The following is a 19,875-nucleotide window of genomic DNA, read 5'->3' as shown; positions in this document are numbered from 1 at the left end:
CAACAAAGTTCTGTTGCTCATCAAAGGCCTTTTATAGGTAATCTAAGATCACTACCTTATAAGTCATTTGAACAGGTATTTCTAAAACTTCAAGAGAAAAGATCAACTAAGACTCACTAGGAGTTACCAATTTAAAATGTTACTGGGGGACTTCCTTTTTATCTATGTCCCTAAACTTGAGCTAACCTGAATTTTAGCTGTCTAAGGTACTTAAACTTTTATCTTTGGCTGTCTTAAAAAGGGTGATCCTTTAGGCAAAACTAATCTATGGTGATAGAAGCCTGAATATTGGTTACTTCTGATTATGTTTATTGATTAGAAGGGGCACGTGCGAGCCTTTGGGGTTTCTGGGAAATGTTCTATATCTTGATCTGAGTGGTGGTTACATGGATGTAAAACCCATCAAGCTGAACACTTAAGCTTTGTGCCTCTTATGGAGGAGTTGGCGAAATAGGAATGGTTTAAAAGAATGACATAAGGGATTTAAGGATCTCTCCCCTTTAATTCTAAAATATCCTTTCACCTTCTTGGCCAGTCTGTATACACTTGGAAGGCAGGGATAATGTTCTCTTAATTTTTATATTCCTGATTGTGCAGTGGGAGGGAGGTTGGAGGCAGGAGGAAGGCTTAAGGGCTGGCATACTCACCTCCTCCCAGGAGAGTTTCTTAGCAAACCAAGCTCCACTCTGAGCTACCACCTTGCTGTTTAAATATGTGTATATTTTTTTCCTTGATTTGAAGATGGCAAACTTAAGCTACATTTTTTAAAATAAATTTATTTATTTATTTTTGGCTGCATCGGGTCTTCGTTGCTGTGCACGGGCTTTCTCTAGTTGCGGCGAGCAGGGGGCCTACTCTTCGTTGCGGTGCGCGGGCTTCTCATTGCGGTGGCTTCTCTTGTTGCGGAGCACAGGCTCTAGGCACGCGGGCTTCAGTAGTTGTGGCACGCAGGCTTCAGTAGTTGTGGCTTGCAGGCTCTAGAGCACAGGCTCAGTAGTTGTGGCTCACAGGCTTAGTTGCTCCTCGGCATGTGGGATCTTACCGGACCAGGGCTCAAACCCGTGTCCCCTGCATTGGCAGATTCTTAACCACTGCGCCACCAGGGAAACCCCTAAGCTACATTTTATGAGCTTTTATTTTATTTTAAAATTTTTATTTTATATTGGAGTAAAGTTAATTAACAATGTTGTATTAGTTTCAGGTGTACAGCAAAGTGATTGAGTTATACATATACATGTATCTATTCTTTTTAAAATTCTTTTCCTATTTAAGTTATTACAGAATATTGAGCAGAGTTTCCTGTGCCATACAGTAGGTCCTTGTTGGTTATCTATTTTGCATATATGAGCTGCATTTTTATTTCGGAATCTGAAAAATATTCTGTGACATAATCACATTCTCGCATATATCTTGCCTTATTTGCTTTCCCACTTGCATCTTCAGTTAGCCTCTCATCTTCCTATTTTGGTTCTTGAGAGTAGAAATTGTATTTTTACTTTTTACTGCTCAAAAGTGCTTAGTTAACTGGAATTTCTAGGGCGGAGAAGAGATGACAAAATGAATGATTTAATAATGCTAAGAAAATAAAGGGCTGTCCTTAGGCAGCTTTCCTTAGGGAAGGTAGTAACACATCTTTCCCATCCTTCTGCCAAAGATTTTATGATAGAGGTAAGCCAAGATTATAAAAAGATTTAAGTTTTCCATATGGAAGAGCCAGATGTAGGGCCCGGAAGAAGGAAAAGAAAGGGTGTTTTTAACATTTATGACAAGAGAGAGCCCTTGGATTCTACATATGTAAGCCTTTTCCTCCAAAATACTTCAACCTTTGACATAAGTCAGGTTCTGGGAAAACTTACTGCGCTCAGTTGACTTAAAATTGAATGTGAGTTTACTTTGTAAGAAATATCTGTTCGCAAGGAAAGCATATGGGAAACTTGCTGTAATACTGCCCTTGAGGTTCATGCAGTTAGTTGTCTTGTTATGAAGTTGTTCTGAATGAGCTGAAAAACTTTTGAAATTTCCTTTACAATCTTTGTTCTAGAGTGTAATTTAGCATGTGCATGTCATTGGAGAGTTAAGTTTCTTGTATTTGGTTGGGGGCCCATTTAATAACCTCTTTTGATCTTTCACTAACTGAAATTGTTTTCAAGTTACAAATGCAAGAATAATACTGTAAACCTGTTAGTTCTTTAAAGGGAAATAGGATTTCCTAAATATATTCCATCCTGAGACTTGGCTATCTTGACTGCAGAGTAACTAAAACAATGTGATTCTGTGATAAGAATTGGATCAATGGATCCACTAGGACAGGTGAAACAGACCCTAGCGTGTTTAAAACTTTAAGAAAGTAAAACTCCTCAAAAACTCAGTGGGCTCTCGACTTCCACCTAACCCCCATTCTCAAACAGGGCCAGACTTACCTTATCTTCTGATCATAGGCAACCCTCTTTCAGGAAGTGGGGAGGCAGAAAGTGGATCTCCATATTTCCGTTACTCTCTCAGCCCAATTTCCCCAAATCTGGCTAACAAAATGGGCACCGACTAACTGAGAGATTTCTGTTACCACTACTGTAGTCTTGGAAGGACCAGTCAACCTCCAAATCCACATTTGTCCCCACTGATAATTAAACCCAAGTGAACAACTGTTACTAGATGGCGCCAAACTGTGTACTAGGACGGATTTGGATGGTTCAGCCAGACCATGGAAATTCAGTCTCCTAGCTGAACAGGTGCACCACCATCGGCTCGTTATTCTCACAATATCAAATGCCATATATTTTATAAAAATGAATTTTTGGACTCTACTATTCCCCTTACAGTGAGGCCTTACAGAAAATAATAATCGAAGCATCACCAAGTAATAGATTATTACTGGCCTAGATTATTAGTAAGTGGAATTGGGAACAACTGACATCTGGATCAAGGATATCTCTTTAACTATAAAAGTAGTCATCAAATTACAAAGGAAAATTCCAGCTATTGAAAATTTTAAAATGCATGTCAAAAAATCATGTTAAAAAACATATCACAAACTAGGGAAATTTCGATGTTTCAGAGCTTTAATACTCTTATAAGTAAAGAGGAAAGATAGATATATATATATATATATATATAAGCAAAAGAGACATAAAGTAATATATTAATGTGATTACAATCGTATATATATGTTAAATAAATTTGGGAAATATAATGGAATATTATACAGCTACTAAAAATCATGTTTTCAGAAGCTTTTAATTACATGGGAAAAACTCATAATCAGAAGTGGTAACACTTTATGCATCCAGTATGGTCCTAATTGTGTGCATACTTACGGCGTATATTTAGGCACAAAGGAAAAAATACTGAAAGGAAATAGATCAAACAAAAAGAATTACAGAGGTTAGATTGGTATAGTAAGAGTATGGCTGATTTTTTTCTTCATAATTTTCTGCATTTTCCAGGCTTTAAGAAAAGTGTATGTTAGTTTTATAATCAGAAAACCAAACTAACATCAAAACAGAAAATACATCTCCTCAGAGTAACCCTTTTAACTTGAGCACTTCTTCATGTTTTCTCTTCTGGTAAAACTCACTAGGTTGGTGAACTAGATGATTCCTCACCACTTCTTATCCCACCAGCGTCTTTGATAACTTGGCATGATTTCCTACAGTGTTTTTTCCTCCTTTGATACATACTACCAAAAATGTGTTACTACATCACAGTTCATCCATCTTCATATTTATCTAACATTAGCCTGGGGAACTCTGCCCCATTCTCCTACTTAGCCCTTTTTTCATAAACCATTTATCTAGCCATTTAGAAAGCCAGTCTCTCTAGCTATTCACATAAGGAGCCAGCATTCTCTTTCAAAGCATTTTAAAACACTAGTTCTTACCTACCTTATGCGGGGGGTGGAGGGTTTATTGATTATTCATATGAAGTATTTCAACATGGAATTTTGATGAGGGGGACCTGGCTTCCCAGATTTTGCCATGGCAGAGTGTTGAAATACTTATGTGATGACTTGAACTCTCTGAAATTCCACACGAGAATACAGTAGAATTTCACAGCAGGAAAGGACCTTAGAAATAATTTAATTCAACTCTCTTTATATTGCAGATGAGGAACTTGAAGCTAGAGAGGTTAAAACCCAAGATTAATCCCCAGTTAATAGCAGGTCTTCTTACTTCTCACTGTGGTCTTTTTAATATGTTATTCTTAGAATAAGTTCCTCAGTTTGGTTTCATGATGTTTGGTATGATAGGTTTTGGGGTTGCAGACAGAATCTATGCCGTTATGAATTGAATGCAATGAACTTAAAGTTTTAGCCTAGTTGCCCTAGTACCAGGATGTAATGAGGACCTCACCACAGCTTGAGAACACATGGTCCTACCATGTTGGGGTGTTCCTCATTTTTCTTCAGGAAATTCTCGTTTATTCTCAGTCTAATTCTTTTAAGCATAGTTGATTTTTTTTTTAACCTCAGACTTTGAGAAGAAAACCCTTTTCTATCAGTATTATTTTTATAAAAACTGTGCTAGAGTTTTGCTTTGATCTTTTTTATTAAAGCTTCTGACCATTGAGTTATATAAATTTAACTTTTTAGTTAAAGGATAAATATGGGAAAATTTAGTTAAGGAAGAAAAATCAGTTTCACTATATGTTGTTGTTCTTAAAAGCATAACTAAAGAATTTCTGTAGAAGTTGAGGGAATAATCTATCCTCATGGCCAGTAAAATGAAGATATCACAACAGCTGCAAGATATTGGTTACACTGTTGGAATTCATTTTGATACAGTGGATTTTTATTATTTTTTTAACTTCCCCACCCCCCTAAAGTTTTTTGGTAGCAGGTGTGACTTTTAACCTTCCAAACTCAAACTTGTATGATACTGAATAACTTGGTGGGGGCCAAAATATGTGGGAAATGAATTTTAAAAAGATTAATAATCTTGTAATGTGGAGCTCAAATAATAGTTCTTATGTTGAACAAAATGCAGACATGTTATACTAAAAATTGAAGACCAGCAATGTTGGACAAAATAATTGGCAGGTTTGTGAATTATGATTATGTTTATAATTTTGATCTCTAGTCTAATTGATGAAGGCCTTGTCCTATTAATAAAATAGATAACTTATTTTCAGGAATGCAAATAGACCTTCACTGAGGTGGGTGTTTTTAAAATAAATTTATTTATTTATTTATTTTTGGCTGCTTTGGGTCTTCATTGCTGCGCACGGGCTTTCTCTAGTTGCGGCGAGCGGGGGCTACTCTTCGTTGTGGTGCGCGGGCTTCTCATTGCGGTGGCTTCTCTTGTTGCGGAGCACGGGCTCTAGGCGCGCGGGCTCAGTAGCTGTGGCTCGTGGGCTCTAGAGCGCAGGCTCAGTAGTTGTGGCGCACGGGCTTAGTTGCCCCGCAGCATGTGGGATCTTCCCGGACCAGGGCTTGAACCCGTGACCCCTGCATTGGCAGGTGGATTCTCAACCACTGTGCCACCAGGGAAGCCCTTTTACCGAGGTTTTACTTAATATACAAACTCTTAGCTGTATACTTTGTAATGAAAATACAAAACATTTTTACTTTTTTACAGGTAAGATCCATAAAATTTTGAAAGTGGAGAAATGTTTGTGTATCTTTCTTATCTTAATGAAAGTAATAAAATATATTTGTTGAATCAGGCTTAATGTAAACCCCCAAAATATACTTGTAAAACTATGCCCTCAACTTCCAGATTAACCTTCTGGACAACCCCTTTGCTCTGTAATTCAAAGTATCACTAGCTTCATTTCAGTAAGCACCGCAATTATTTTTAATTCATTATATAGAGATAAGTTAAATGTAGTTTTAGGCATTTCTAATTGTACTTAAAGTACATCATTATATATAAATATTAAACAACCGAGAGTATGGAAGTGTGTTATACATAGAATATATAAACCTTGGTTTATCCAAAATTTCACCAGAATTTTTCTTATAATATATATATTTATTTTAATATTATTGATTATATAATTATATACAGTACATTAATTGTATTAATATATTTTATAATTATATAATATTTTGTAATAAATATATAATTATATAATTAATAACATTGATTATATAATTAATTAATGATACTATATATTATTTATTTTTTTTTTATTCTTTTTTTTTTTTAATTATTTATTTATTATTTTTTTGGCTGTGTTGGGTCTTCGTTTCTGTGCGAGGGCTTTCTCTAGTTGCGGCAAGCGGGGGCCACTCTTCATCGCCGTGCGCGGGCCTCTCACTATCGCGGCCTCTCTTGTTGCGGAGCACAGGCTCCAGACGCGCAGGCTCAGTATATATATTATTATATAATACTATATTTATGACAATAGATACTCATATTTTGATCCACATATGTATATATAAGATTCTCAGAGGTCCTCTGAATCATTAAAGGAAGTTTAAAGTCTTTGCCATTTCTTTTCCTCTCAGCACTGTACACCTAGAACTCTACACTAGCTCCCAACCTGATCTTCTTATCTTTAGCGTTTCCTGCACCTTGCCACCAGATCATTCATCCTAAAATAGTGTTTTCATCGTATCCATTCTTGCTCAAGAAACTTTAGCAGCTTCCTTTTTCTATTGCTTGCTTCCCGCCTACTCCAATAAGCTGCCCTCTGCACTGTTCCCTCCTAAGTCCTCCTGACATTGCTCACGCTGCTACGGGAAGGTGTCTGGCATAGGTCTTGGCACAGTGTTTGTTTCCGTTCCCTCTGCTTCCTGTTTATCTGTCTGAAATCTATCTGTCCTTCAAGACCTAGTTCAAATTCTACTTACGTCAAGTTCAGGGGATACTCTTTGGAGTACTCTGTTCCAATATTATCTCCCTGTTCCCCATTCACTTAGTATTTTGTACTATACCTTTAAGTTTCAATTATTTTCTTGTATAATTCTCTAATTGTTTCTTGTCTGGAAGTCACATTTCCCTGGCAAATTGTCCAAAGCGGTGGTTCAAGCTCTGACTGTGTAAGCTCTATTCCAAAACCTACTGAACCAGATCCCTGGGAAGGACCCTGGAAATCCCTTTCTTTATTTAAGCTAACCAGGTGATTGCAATGAAGATCAAATTCCTTGGTGTCATTTGAACTGTGCAGTAAATATTTGAATTGAACAAAATTAACTCTAGATTTTGTATTAAATGTATTTTGTTTTAAGTTCTTTGAAAATTTATGATCTGTGTATAGTGTTACCTATTTTCTTCTACTATATAGTTAGCTGGGATGCTTCCATTCTCCCCAAATTCTGTATCAGTGAGAGAAATTTTCAAAGAAAATATTTCAATCACATGTACCTAAATGAATGCATATACAATTTCCCTTTATAAAGTTCTTTTTCACTTCTCTTTAACTTTACAACGAATTCATGAATACATTCTCATGAAGAATTCAAAAATACAAAGTAAAACTCACTTTTGATTCCTTCTCTCATGGTAAACAATTTGCCATGTTCCCTTCTGAATTTTTAGCGTACATTTACATATTTTGTATATCATTTTTCCCATAAATGCTGGATGAATTATTTTGAAACTTCTCACTTTGTCTTGGTGCTCTTTCCATATCAGTATGTGTATGTGTATGTGTATGTTTCTGTATTCATTCTGTACAGTGTTCCATAGTATGGGTGTACCACCATTTATTTAAGCATCCATTAAAGATGGACCTTTAGGTTGCTCTCACTTTTTTCCTTACTGTAAACCACACCTCAGTGAACATCCTTGCATGTGCACTTTCGTGAACACATACCATTTGCTCTTAAATAAGATTTTCCTGTTCTGCCCTCATTTTCATTTTTGGTTCACAAGCAGTTTCTCATAATCTGCATCAGGGTACTGTCTTCCAGGTTGTGGCCAAAAAGTACAGGATCAAGTCAGAAAATTTGCATTCCAGACCTGGCTCTTCATTGACTTGCTCTGTGATCTTGAACCTTTTTCTTCTTTGTTACGTGAAAACTAAGATTAGAGGGATGACTTTTAGGGTTTCTTACAGTTCTAATGTTTTCTTTTTCTGATTAGGCTTGCAGGTGTGATACCATTTGTTTTTATTATATTCAGCTATTAGCAAGCACCATTTGAATCTTGTAAAGTAAATCATAAAGGTTCACAGTGCTTATGAATAAGAGGGCATTACACTTTATTCCTCATTAGTCTTCTGCACTACTGCTTAACTGATGCTTGAATGCCATTTCCAGATGAACTACTCGTAATGGTGGTGGTGGTGGTAGCAGAGGATGAGGGGGAGGGGGAGGAGGGGGAGTTAGACCTTTTTTTCTTTGGATAATGCTCAACAGTTTACAGAAAACTGTTGCTCATACAGCTCATTTTCAGGTATTATCCATTTCTCACAAATCCTGAGAAATTAAAGGACTTGTTCAGATCATTCAGCTAATGAGTTTCAGGGTCCAGACTTGAGCTCACATCTTTTTTCTTCCATATATATATATATATATATATATGTATACATATTCTTTTTCAGATTCTTTTCCATAATAGGTTATTACAAGACATTGAATATAGATCCCTGTGCTATACAGTAGGTCCTTGCTGTTTATTTTAACTCACATCTTTTGATTACTTAGTTCACTACTTTCTTAAAGACAATTTCCCATGCTCAAATATTTATTTAATTGATGCTGAATTTCTTTTTTAACATTTATAAAGAGATTGGTATTTATTACATGCTCTTTAAATATTAGTCCTCCACTCCCAACCTTATCCTTGGTCTCCTAGTTTATTTTATATTTTGTGTAGTAGTGGGACTCTGGTCGGTTACAGCAGTTTGAGACAGCAAGATGACCAGTACTTTTGAGTCCACATCTCTTGAGCATTCAGGACATGCATTACGCAAGTAGTTGTGGTTATTGTTATCCTTCAAATCACTTGACACAGACCATAAACATTTAGCTCTGGTGCATGAAGATAAATTAGAGGCCGAGCTTAGCTTGTCTGCAGGGTATCTGTTTCATCTTCACGATAGACCCCAAGTGTGCCAGTGATGATTCATGGAAATACTTAGTGATGAAGATTGGTTTTGTTTTTGTTGGAAACCTTTTAAAGAATGCTCATCAAAGTGTGGATTCTTTATTTTCAGGTACTTTCTTCCTAACATACCAGCAGTGAGCTAAAGATATTGCTTGCAGAATACCCTTTTACAAAAAGGCAATGTGGCACAATCCAAGGCTACTACAGTATGGGACTCTTGAGACTAAAATGTGCTACTTTAAGCACTTTCTTATTTAAATTTGGTTACTACCATGAAGTAGAAAAAATATGTCCTTCATAGCATTTTAGTTGTTCAGAAATATACAAAGCTCTTTTTTTCCGTAGCTTTGATTTTCCTGAATGCTAGGTAAAGCTATTTGGAATTTGTGAAACTTGATACTGCCCCTTTCTAAGTCGTGATATTAATTCCGCAGCTATGTCAACAATGGAGTTCTCTAGACGGGTAGCATGTTTTCATGTTTTAGTGGTCCCATTTCCCTCACCCTACAATCTCCCACTGTCTTCCCAAAAATTATCAAAAGAGAGAGAAAAGGTGAGGGAAACCAAAAAAACAGGCCATTTGTAGCTTTTCTACATTTTTTTCTGTTTCTTGTTAACTTTTTCCCTCACATACAAATTACCTTTTAAAAAAATCTTCCTTGCCTCTGTGTATCCCCCAACCCCCACTGTCATGATTACCCCACTCTGCACCTCGCACCTTCCCTCCTTCTGAGAACTTTACAGTGTCGTTAGTTAGTCCCTTGACCGATATATGTGCACATACCACAGTTCACTGGTCATCGGAGCTGGAGCCAAGGTTCTCAACTGCTGTTACAGTTCTCAAGTGTGAAGTGCTGGGGCAATTAATTACTTATTATGAGTACTGAGTTATAAGTGCCTTATTTATTTTTTTGAAAGCAGAGTTGAGCTTAGCCCTACAATCATGTCAGTGTCATCCACTCGCATACAGAAATGCTCTCTTGAATGGGAGAGAGACACTCCAGCTAGTCATCTGGGGATTGTGCACAACCCAAGCTTATTTACGCTACAGCCTGTGGGAGTGTGTCATGGAGCATGCAAATGTCATCTGCCTTGGGGCTTTTTCTCAGCAGAAGAAAAGGCTACAACCCTAACCAAAGAACAAGCAGATGTTCCCACCTAAGATTATTATTTTTTATTTATTTATTTTTTTTTTTTTGGCATGAGTTTTGACCAGACAGTATTAAAAGGTGAATGAACCTTTGAAAAACATGGTTTCTCTTTTGTTTGTTTTTACCAGTTGTTATTTAACAACAGAAGACTGAGGTTAGGGGGAAAAAATCATTCTGCAGATTTTATTAGAAAGCTATTAAAAGTAGCAAATCTGAAAGAGGGTACAGATGAAGGGAGACTATTTTTGATCATGAAAGTATGTGGTGGATTCCCTTGCTTGCCTCCTTAAACAGGTATGTTCTGGTAAGAGATTGTAGGGCAGAATTCAAGATGGCAACACCATAAACCATAAATCAAACAGGTTTCATGTTTTACCTGCAGTTGTGGTTTTGGTGTTTCAAACATCTGTTTGTCATGTCCATTAGTATAAAAACTTCAAAGGGAACTTATGTTTTCCCAGGAGGTATCTTTGTGGTAACCTTAGTTTTTCTTTTTCAACTGATGTCAACAATCTCTACTTATTGTCTCAAATTTAACATAAAATGAGGTCTTTACTCAAGCAGAAAGAATGTGATGGATATGTACTTGTTTCTGTCTCTTGGGAGCAAACTAGTCATAGATCCATGAATTTCTCAGTTACAAAAAAAAGTTAATGGGGGTGAGTAGGAGGAAAAAGAATATTTACATTTGTTACAACCCAAAATGTATATAATAAAATATTTTTTTGCAACTGCTTGGTATGATTTAGCCCAGAGCTATGGCTCTGGGGATCACCTTGGGTCTAAAGACAGCAAAGTCTCTTAACTTCTTGTGGAAATTCAAGAGGTAGTTTTGAGGATGTGTAACTTGAAAACTGGGAGTGAAAAATTAAGGCTTTGTGTACAAGTTAAGTGACTGGTTTCTTTGGTCAGTGTCTTACTCTCCCTTTCTGTAAAAAATAATTTTTCTCACAACGCTCATTAATAGCTTCATCATTGGTGTTCAGATAGCATGTTCTTTAAAAAGCAGTGTGTGGTTGTGGTGATGGACACACAACTCTGTGGAAGTACTAAAACCCATTAACTTGTACAGTTTAAATGGATTAATTATATGGTATGTGAATTCTATCTCAATAAAACGTATATTTAAAGAATCAATATATAATTATATTTGAGAAGATAGTGGGGTTTTTCCCTTGGTAGATTTACCCCCCAAAATGAGTGTTCTTCATGAGTTCTTCAGTAGCAGACATTTTTATTGAAAGCCCCATTTGTGTAGAGCAAGTTTCAAGTCCTTCACCAGCTCCTGGGGTTGTAGGTGTGGTCTTTCCCTCTGCGCTCAGATGGCCTGGCTCGACCACATCCACAAAATTGATATTGAATTAGGCATGAGAGAAACAACTGTAAAAGATTTGGGGCGAAATCACCAAAACTTAGATTATATATTGTAATTAGTGAACTCAGGCTATTCACAAGTATCTGAAGTCCTCCAAAACTGGAAATCATAGACAATGCAGTATGATAAGTAAGAAAAGATTGGCGGCTGAGTATACATTTAAATTTAAGTTACAATTAGATATTTAAGGAATGTATATGGCACTTTTTTTAGAATTTTTTACTTTAACCTTTCTGATTAGCCATGAAATGAATGATTTCTGCAGCGCTGAGGAGTAAGAGGGCCTCTATTATAGGATTCAGAGGCACAAACGAAAACTTAGAAAATGTAGTAAAGCGGTAAAGGAGCTTAGGATTGGCAGATAGGAGTGGGCTGAAGTTACAAAGTGCATGTGTGTGTGTGTGTGTGTGTGTGTGTGTGTGTGAACAGAAAGAGAGATAAACAAATAGAAAATAAAACTAAATTTTCCTGTGTTTATATTTATGTCCTCATTTTCTTGCTATCCATTGACTACTGACTTCAAAGCTGTTGAACCTGAGAAAAGTAATAAAAGATGCTCATTCATTAATCCAGCAAACTCTGATCTGACATCCACAAAGGACCATACATTCTACTAGGTTATGGAGATGTGAACACAAATAAGATGTGGTCCCTGGGTATGCTTTTAATGTCAGTTTTTAGCTTTTAAAAGTGAATTCTCTTTATTGTACATATATAAGAAGAATGCACTTTGGGGGGGTTTCTTTAGTAATGCTGTGAATATTCGGTCTTGTACTTGCTCGTAAAGCAACAAGCTCTCTTATGCTCTTCTTACTGGAAACTCTGACTTTAAATTCCACATCTCCCAAAAGAAATAATACTTCTTTTCCTGTATGACAGATGAATACTTTATGATTATCCCTATGTCATTTTCCCCCCTGGCATTACAGACCGACACACACAGGGCTAAGAACAGCAAATTAGGAATCAAGAAACATGAATTCTCTCTACAGCTCTGCTCCTACGACCCTGAATGACCAAAGGCAAACTGAGGCCCATCTCTACAAATAGGACTGGGATGAAATTGGAATTGTCTCTTCTCTAACATTGTTCCCAGTGCTTGCAATCTCTGGAGTTGTTCCATCTCCTTGAGTTTAGTATTTTTAAGGGGCTTAGACTCATTAACGAGGACATGTACATAAAGCATGAAATTTAGAACACATGCATCTTTCATGTACACAGATTAATGCAAAGTGTGTTCTAGAATGTAAGTTCCATGAAGTTTGGGACCCTGTTGGTCTCAATCATGGCTATAACAGGAGTTAAATAAATATTTTTTTAAGAATGAATACATGTATATTAGTGAGACATGTAATGGAGAGGGAAAATATGAAAGGAAACTTTAGATCTCAAAGAAATTCTAAAATAGGGCTCTAACTACTGGAAGAGTAATAGCTTGAAGTAGAAAGACTAGAAGATAGATTTTTCATTTTGTTTTATTTCCTCAAAGTATGGGACAGCCTGGTGGAAGATTTCAGGTTAGGAGAGAGTACACAGGTAGGAAATTTATTCAGCCAATATTTAAGTATACTCTCGGTATTAGTGTAATGGTGATCAAACTTTTTGATCTCACGACCCCTTTACACTTTCAAAAATTATTAAGGATCCAAAGGTATTTTGTTTATGTGGGTTGTATCTGATATGTGCCATATTGGAATTGAAACAGAAATTTAAAATTTTTAATTTAACTTATTTGAAATAATGACAGTAAGCCCTTTTACATGTTAACATAAATAATATTTTTCATGAAAAACAATATCATTTTCAAAATAAAAAAAAAGTTTAGTGACATGATTAGTATCATTTCACATTTTTGCAAGTCTCTTTGATGTGTGGCTTCAGAGAAGACAGCAGGATTCTCATACCTGCTTCTGCAATCTACTGCAGTCTGCTGTTCGATTGAAATATACAAAATTATGGAGAAAACCCAGCCTTAAACAGGTATGGGGGTTGGAAAAGGGAGGCCCTCACAAACTCTGTGAAGGATCTCAGGAACTCCCAGGGGTCTTCATCCCACACTGTGAGAACCACTGTATTCCAGAATGGTGAAACATGAGTAGTGACTTGTAGCTGAAGAAGGAATACAATATTTCTAGTTGAAGAAGGTATTGATGTCCTATTTAAAAAAAAAAAAAAAAAGATGTTGGGGGATCCTTGATAAGTAAGAAGCAGCCTGGATTGGAGACTTGTATGTGGCTTCTTGTTGTGAGAGAGATGAGGGAGTCTGTAGCTGTAGGTTTGGGGAATGTTACATGGTATGACTATGATTCCCTTAAGAGGGTGTGATAAGAGTCTGGGAAGATGCCACCTACTGGTGTACAAGATGTTCAACATTCATTGTTAAATCCAAAATCTCTCAAATAGAATCCTTTTTAAGCCTTCCAGGATTTTTTCGTAAAGAGAGATAACAAGTAAAATGTTGAATACATATATAAAGCATTTGTTTATATTACAATGCCTTGTTTCTGATTGTTTTTCCTTTGCTTTTTTTCCAGCCCATCCAGACCTTTCAAGTTACCAAAAAGGTAAAGTAGTCTGGATTATCTTATTAAATAAGTATATGCTTTTCCCCTTTTAGTATTTTCTTTACATTTTGCTGCTGTTTTCGCCTTCCTCGTTCATATTTTTGTGAAGGAAAACTAAATTTCCTCTGAGTTGGCTGCTTGAGGAATCCTATACCTGCAAAAGTGGTTTTAATCCCAAGGTAGACATTTAGCCTTTAAATGCTATTTGGGTTTAATCATTTATATTTGCATAATTATTTTAAATTCTTTCCTGTAATGGATTGGCTTCTCAGGGTCCTACTTATTAAGAGAGAAACTGTTCGGCCAACTACCATGACTTAAATTCATGGCAATTTATTTCAGCTGGGTTGTCTGTGTTTCTAAAAATTTTGCTATCATGTTAAGATGGAAGTATTCTTTTATGTGGAAAATTTTAATTTTAGTTTTATAGTAGAAAAGCAAAATTTTAAATGGACAAGAGGTTCTGAAAAAAGCATTGTCTCATCAGCTATCCTTGTGCATTGTGGTTCCAGATATATTATTTAAGAAATTCTTAGTGATCTTTGAAATTCATTTGCTAAAGAAGCTCAGATGCTAATAACTCTGAAGCCTACCTCAGGAGAGTCATCCTTTCTTTGGAGTAAAATTACTACATAAATTTTAATTAGTAAACTCCTTTCACATTTAAAAAATATTTTTTAAATTGTAATAAAATAGACATAGCATAAAATTTACCATTTTAACCATTTTAAAGTGTACGATTCTGTGGCATTAAGTACATTCACATTATTATACAGCCATCACACCATTCACCTCCAGAACTTTTTTCCACTTTTCAAACTGAACCTCTATACCCATTAAATAGTACCTCCTCGTTTCTTTCTCCCCCCCCAGCTTCTGGCAACCACTATTCTACCCTGTCTCTATGAATGTCATTACTCTAATACCTCATATGAGTGGAAGAGTACAGTATTTGTCCTTTTGTGACTGGCTGATTTCACTCAGCATAATGTCCTCAAGCTTCATCCATGTTGTAGCACGTGTCAGAATTTTCTTCCTATGTAAGACTGAACGATATTCCGTTGTATGCATATACTACATTTTATTTACCCAATTTTGCAAAAAAATGATGGAAAAAAGATGAAGGAAAGAGGTTTTACAAGTAAATATGGCATATGAAGAAAATGAATTTCCATTTTTCTAGAAATAATAGGGTCTTCTTAAGTGACCAGAAGTTTTATATTTTGAAAGATTCGTATATATTTGTCTCTGTTAATAGAGTGGTATTTTTAAAAACCTGAATTTATTCTTTTCAGTATATACACATATAAATACAACTTCTTCCTAAAATTAGCCTTTTCTGATTCCCCTTTCCTACCCCAGCTGGAAGTACTCGCCTCCTTTATTGAATTCACAAAACATTTTATCTGTGTCCTTCTGCTGACCTGGTTTTGTAGGTATTTGTGCACCGGTCTGATTTTCTGAATTAGGCTCTAAGTTCCTTGAGGATAATATCCATGTCTGCTATTATTTTATTCCCAGAATGCCTGCCTTCTTACTATGTAATGTTAATTGTTGAATGAGTTTATTACTTCACAAGAAAGAAAGAGTTCTGTACTGTTTTCCTCTGTGAAATTCCATAAGCTTCAATCATTCCTCCCACTAAATTGATAGTTGATGCCACTAGAAATGTTATGATTAATAACATTTAGAAATGGGTACCCTTAAAGGCCAAGAGGAAAAAGGGAGAGATATTAAAGGAAACAGAAAGAAAGAAACCAAGGAAGAAGAGATTTTTTAGGAAGCAAGCAGTAGCTAAAGTGTTAAATATTGCTCAGGTCAAAGAAGATGAAAACCAAGAGAGTTAGTTGACTTTGGCAGTTTCAGAAGAGTCATGAGAGCAAAAGCCAAGCTATCAGGGGTTAAGGATTGGGTAGTTGGTCAGGAAAAGGAGGCCTCAAGTCCAAGGTACTCATACTCTCTAAAGCCTGGCTCTCTGCTCAGAAAGGAAGGGGTGAAAGAGAAGAGTGTTTCCAGAAAGGCAGCAAAGGGCAAAAGAAAAAAGTCTTTGTAAGCTGAGAGGAAAATTTACTCTGGAGGGTCTTATTGTAATACAAATGGCCCATTTGAAACAGGCCCCCATATAATGTCACTACAGCATAAGTTAGCCCTGTAAGACACTTCATCTGTTTTAACAGTTATTTCTGATCTTTTCCCAGAATAAACCCAATAATAAGGTGGCTGAGAATCTATGAGGATATTTGAGGGACTTCCCATTGGATCCTCATGAAAATCCATCATGGCAGAAACAGCCTGGACCAGGGTGCCAGGCAGCCTGCCCACTTACTCAGACCCACAGTTTACCCACAAACGCAATCCATTCATTCTGCTCTTCTGAGCCCTTCATATCTGTACTATCTGAGACTTAACCTACTGAGAAGTGCCACGGATACACTTTTTTATACAGCAGTGCCGTGGATAGCGAACTGCGAGCCTAACCTAAGCAGCTGATACAGCAGTAAGTAGGGCCTTGAGGAAAACTGTTACCTGGTCAGTCACTGGAAAATGACTGCCTGCTGTCACCCAGGAGTTACAGAAGTGGATTGCGTTTACAATTATGTTGTGTGGTCTAAAGATTTACAAAATTAAGATCAGGCAGATGAAAGACAAGTGCTACATGGTACGCAGAGGAACATACTATAGTAAAAAGAGTGGTCCTTTGGAAAATTCTTCCCATGCACAGAAAAGAATGTGCAGGTTCTTTATTCAAACTTAAACTTAGTTAGAATATGTACCTGGAACCCAGACTCACCATGAAGGGAATTAGCCAAAAAATATAACGATAAAATTTATAGGTCATTTTTAATTTCCTTTACTTCTCCAGTTTTTCTGCTTTATTAGATTTTTGCCTTAATATTACAACCATTGTCTGGGTTTCGTATTATACATGAAACTTTTGTTTCCCACGTGGTGCCCATAGTTACACAACATCTTAGAATAGACAGCAGGAAACAGAAATAGCCTCAGCAGTTTTGTGGTATTTAGGAGAAACCGTTGTCTGAATGACATTTACTCAAAATAGCTGGGGCTTTCCCCCACGGTGCTTTATGTCCTCAGGATGGTGAGTCCATTTCTTAAGTGCGAACAGTTGTCTCTAGGAAAGGTTAGCATGTGAAACATCTGCCTTGTGAGGAAGTGGACTTGTAATATAGTAAGGTTAAACGTGTTTGGAAGAAATGTGCTGAAATCACTAATGCCGTAAAGTTTCCATATGTAGTCAGTGCATGGATATGGTATAGAGCAGTGCTGTAAAATCAAAACCAAATGTTTTCAAAGGCAAGAAAAAGCAATTATTGAATGAGGTTTTTAAGGTTGCTATGCATGTGTGCAGATTTTTCAAGAACACAAACAAAAAGTCATTATATGGGTAAATTAAACCACAGTATGAAAACTAAGCAGTTTGGGGCCCACTGCCCTCTATTGATAACATGTTTGTAAGGAAAAATGCATAACTTCTGGTTCATTTGAAAGAAAATTGATCCATTTAACATAAAGTATAATGAGTAATTGTGTAAGCCTGGGGCCATTTTCATTTCATAGGGCTGATATTTTAAAGGTCTAAAATGTAAAGGACTCTTTAAGTCTGAAGCAATGAACAGAAGGTCTCAAATGTACTATTGACAAAGGACTTTATAGCTTCAAACTGATTACTTTCATCTTAGTTTGCATTTGGTAGAAGAGGAAATGAAGTATAGAGAATATAAGCTTTGGGTGTGTTCTAGAAATACGAACGCTTCTGACCACTTGGTGTTTACATTTGAACAACTACAACCAGCGTATTGTGATTTATTTGTTTTCATTACGTTCAGAATTGTTCTTAAAAAGTGATTCCATCTTATCTAGCATAATTTTTCCTTAGTGAGTTTTTAAATGCAGAATTTACAGTCTAGTGAATAATGTTCAAACTTGAAGTCCTTTGGGTCTAGGTGATTTTGCATAGAGAAATTAACTATTAGTGTGGCTTAGGAATTTAATTTTCAAATGACAGTTTGGGGAAGCATCTGTTTGTGGCAAGTTGACTTGTTCCTGATGTCTTCTGTTTCTCTTGTGTTTGAAGCAAGAGATGATATCATAGTGGTTAAGAGGCCAGACTCTAGAACCAGACTACCTAGGTTCCTAGCTTTGTGACCTTTTTTTTTTTGAGATATTATTGACATGTAACATTATATTAGTTTCAGGTGTATAACATAATAATTTGATATTCGTATGTATTGCAAAATAATCACCACAATGAGTTTTGTTAACATTCATCACCACACATAGTTACAAATTTTTTGTCTTTCTTGTAATGAGAACTTTCAAGATCTACTCTCTAAGCAACTTTCAAGTATGTAATACAGTATTATTAACTATAGTCACCATGCTGTACATTACACCCCCAGGACGTGCTTGTTTTATGAGCTGGGCCAGCTTGTGACTTTGAACAAGTTATTTAACCTGCCTGTGCCTCAGTTTCATCTCATAAAGTTGTTGTGAGAATTATATGAGATGATAATCTATGTAAAGCATGAGAGCAACTGGAACTCCTAGTGGGTGCAGGCTATTGTTCTTTATTTTCCCAAGGTTGCTTTTAAAAGAACGGTAATGAAAAATGCCTGTGCGAGTGCTCCCTTAAAGCATAATTATGTTATATTTTAACTTCCTTATTACAATTTAATTTGAATATCTCCGCAAAGCCAGACCTATGAATTTGAGAGATCAGAATATAAAAATCAGCCGTCTATTCTTAGAGACATATAATAGTTTTTTTCAGAATGATGGTTAGAGCCACTAGCTTGCTTTAAACTGCCAGCATGGTTTTGCAGAAAAACTCAAAGTATATGGGCAAGAAGCCTATTTCAAATGAGCCAGAAATAGCATCAGAGCAGCCCAGTGAGCTAAATAACACTGTGGAGAACAATTGTCCACAAGTTAAATGTTTCGTTTTTTTCTCTAATAAAACTTCAAGAAATCTGAAGTTGGCAGAATACATTTTGAATTTTAGAAAAGTTCAGTTTAGTCAACTGCCATGGAGCACTCTCCAGTTCTTATTGAGATCTGGAAGCATCAGGTTAGGAAGGCATGGTCCAGGATCTTATGGAAGGGCCCAGAAACAGATATTTCAATGGAATAGTGGTGAATGAGGGTGTGGGAAGGGTGTTGGAAGAAATGGCTTAATGGTGGGATTTGGTAACAGAGAGGAGTTTCTGAGGTGTAGTAAGAAACTAAAGCCAGGCTGTGGTGATGAGAGAGTGAAGGGAGGATAGGCACATACATGGGTGTTTGTTCATCTAATCAATAGATAGTTACCAAGCACCTTTTAAAAGGCACTGTTCCAGGCACTGATACTACACTAAATCAACCAGTCAATCAATCAATAGCCTCTGCCCTCATGGAGCTCACAATCTAGTGGATAAGTTCATTATAGTTTTAGCTAAATGGAAGGTTAATAGGTTTATGGGGAGGTTTCAGTTTGGTTTGGTTATTCTTATGACTTACACTACCTGAACCTGTTTATGGGCTGAGCTCTTTTTCAAGAACTGATGGAGTAAAAGTAGGGAGAAAGGAATAACTGGAGAAACAAAAGTTCTGAAAGAGACTGCAAGGAGGATGGAGCCTCTGTTAAAATACATTTCTTTCCACTTAGAAAGTGTAGATTTAAGAGCTTCTTTTTCCCAGGCACAGATGTAGCAGTGAAATGTTATTTGTCAGGAATGGACATTATTCTTGCTCTCAATAGCCTGTAGCATCTGACCACTGCTACTTTATCACAA

The 19,875-nt window shown here is 36.4% G+C and overlaps 1 protein-coding gene across 5 annotated transcripts in view; it reads left to right on the top strand.

The window, feature by feature from the left end:
* The window catches only part of DISP1 (dispatched RND transporter family member 1), a 209,314-nt gene that overhangs the window by 174,181 nt on the left and 15,258 nt on the right, over window positions 1–19,875 (top strand). For all 5 annotated transcript variants that reach the window (XM_036849373.1, XM_036849365.1, XM_036849380.1 and 2 more), the window contains one exon: window positions 14,054–14,083. In XM_036849373.1, coding sequence (XP_036705268.1) covers window positions 14,054–14,083 — 30 coding nt within the window. The remainder of the gene's footprint in view (window positions 1–14,053; window positions 14,084–19,875) is intronic.

This window comes from Balaenoptera musculus, chromosome 1 (genome assembly GCF_009873245.2).
Source record: "Balaenoptera musculus isolate JJ_BM4_2016_0621 chromosome 1, mBalMus1.pri.v3, whole genome shotgun sequence".
Taxonomy (NCBI): Eukaryota; Metazoa; Chordata; class Mammalia; order Artiodactyla; family Balaenopteridae; genus Balaenoptera; species Balaenoptera musculus.
This window is presented reverse-complemented; position numbering and strand designations above follow the sequence as displayed.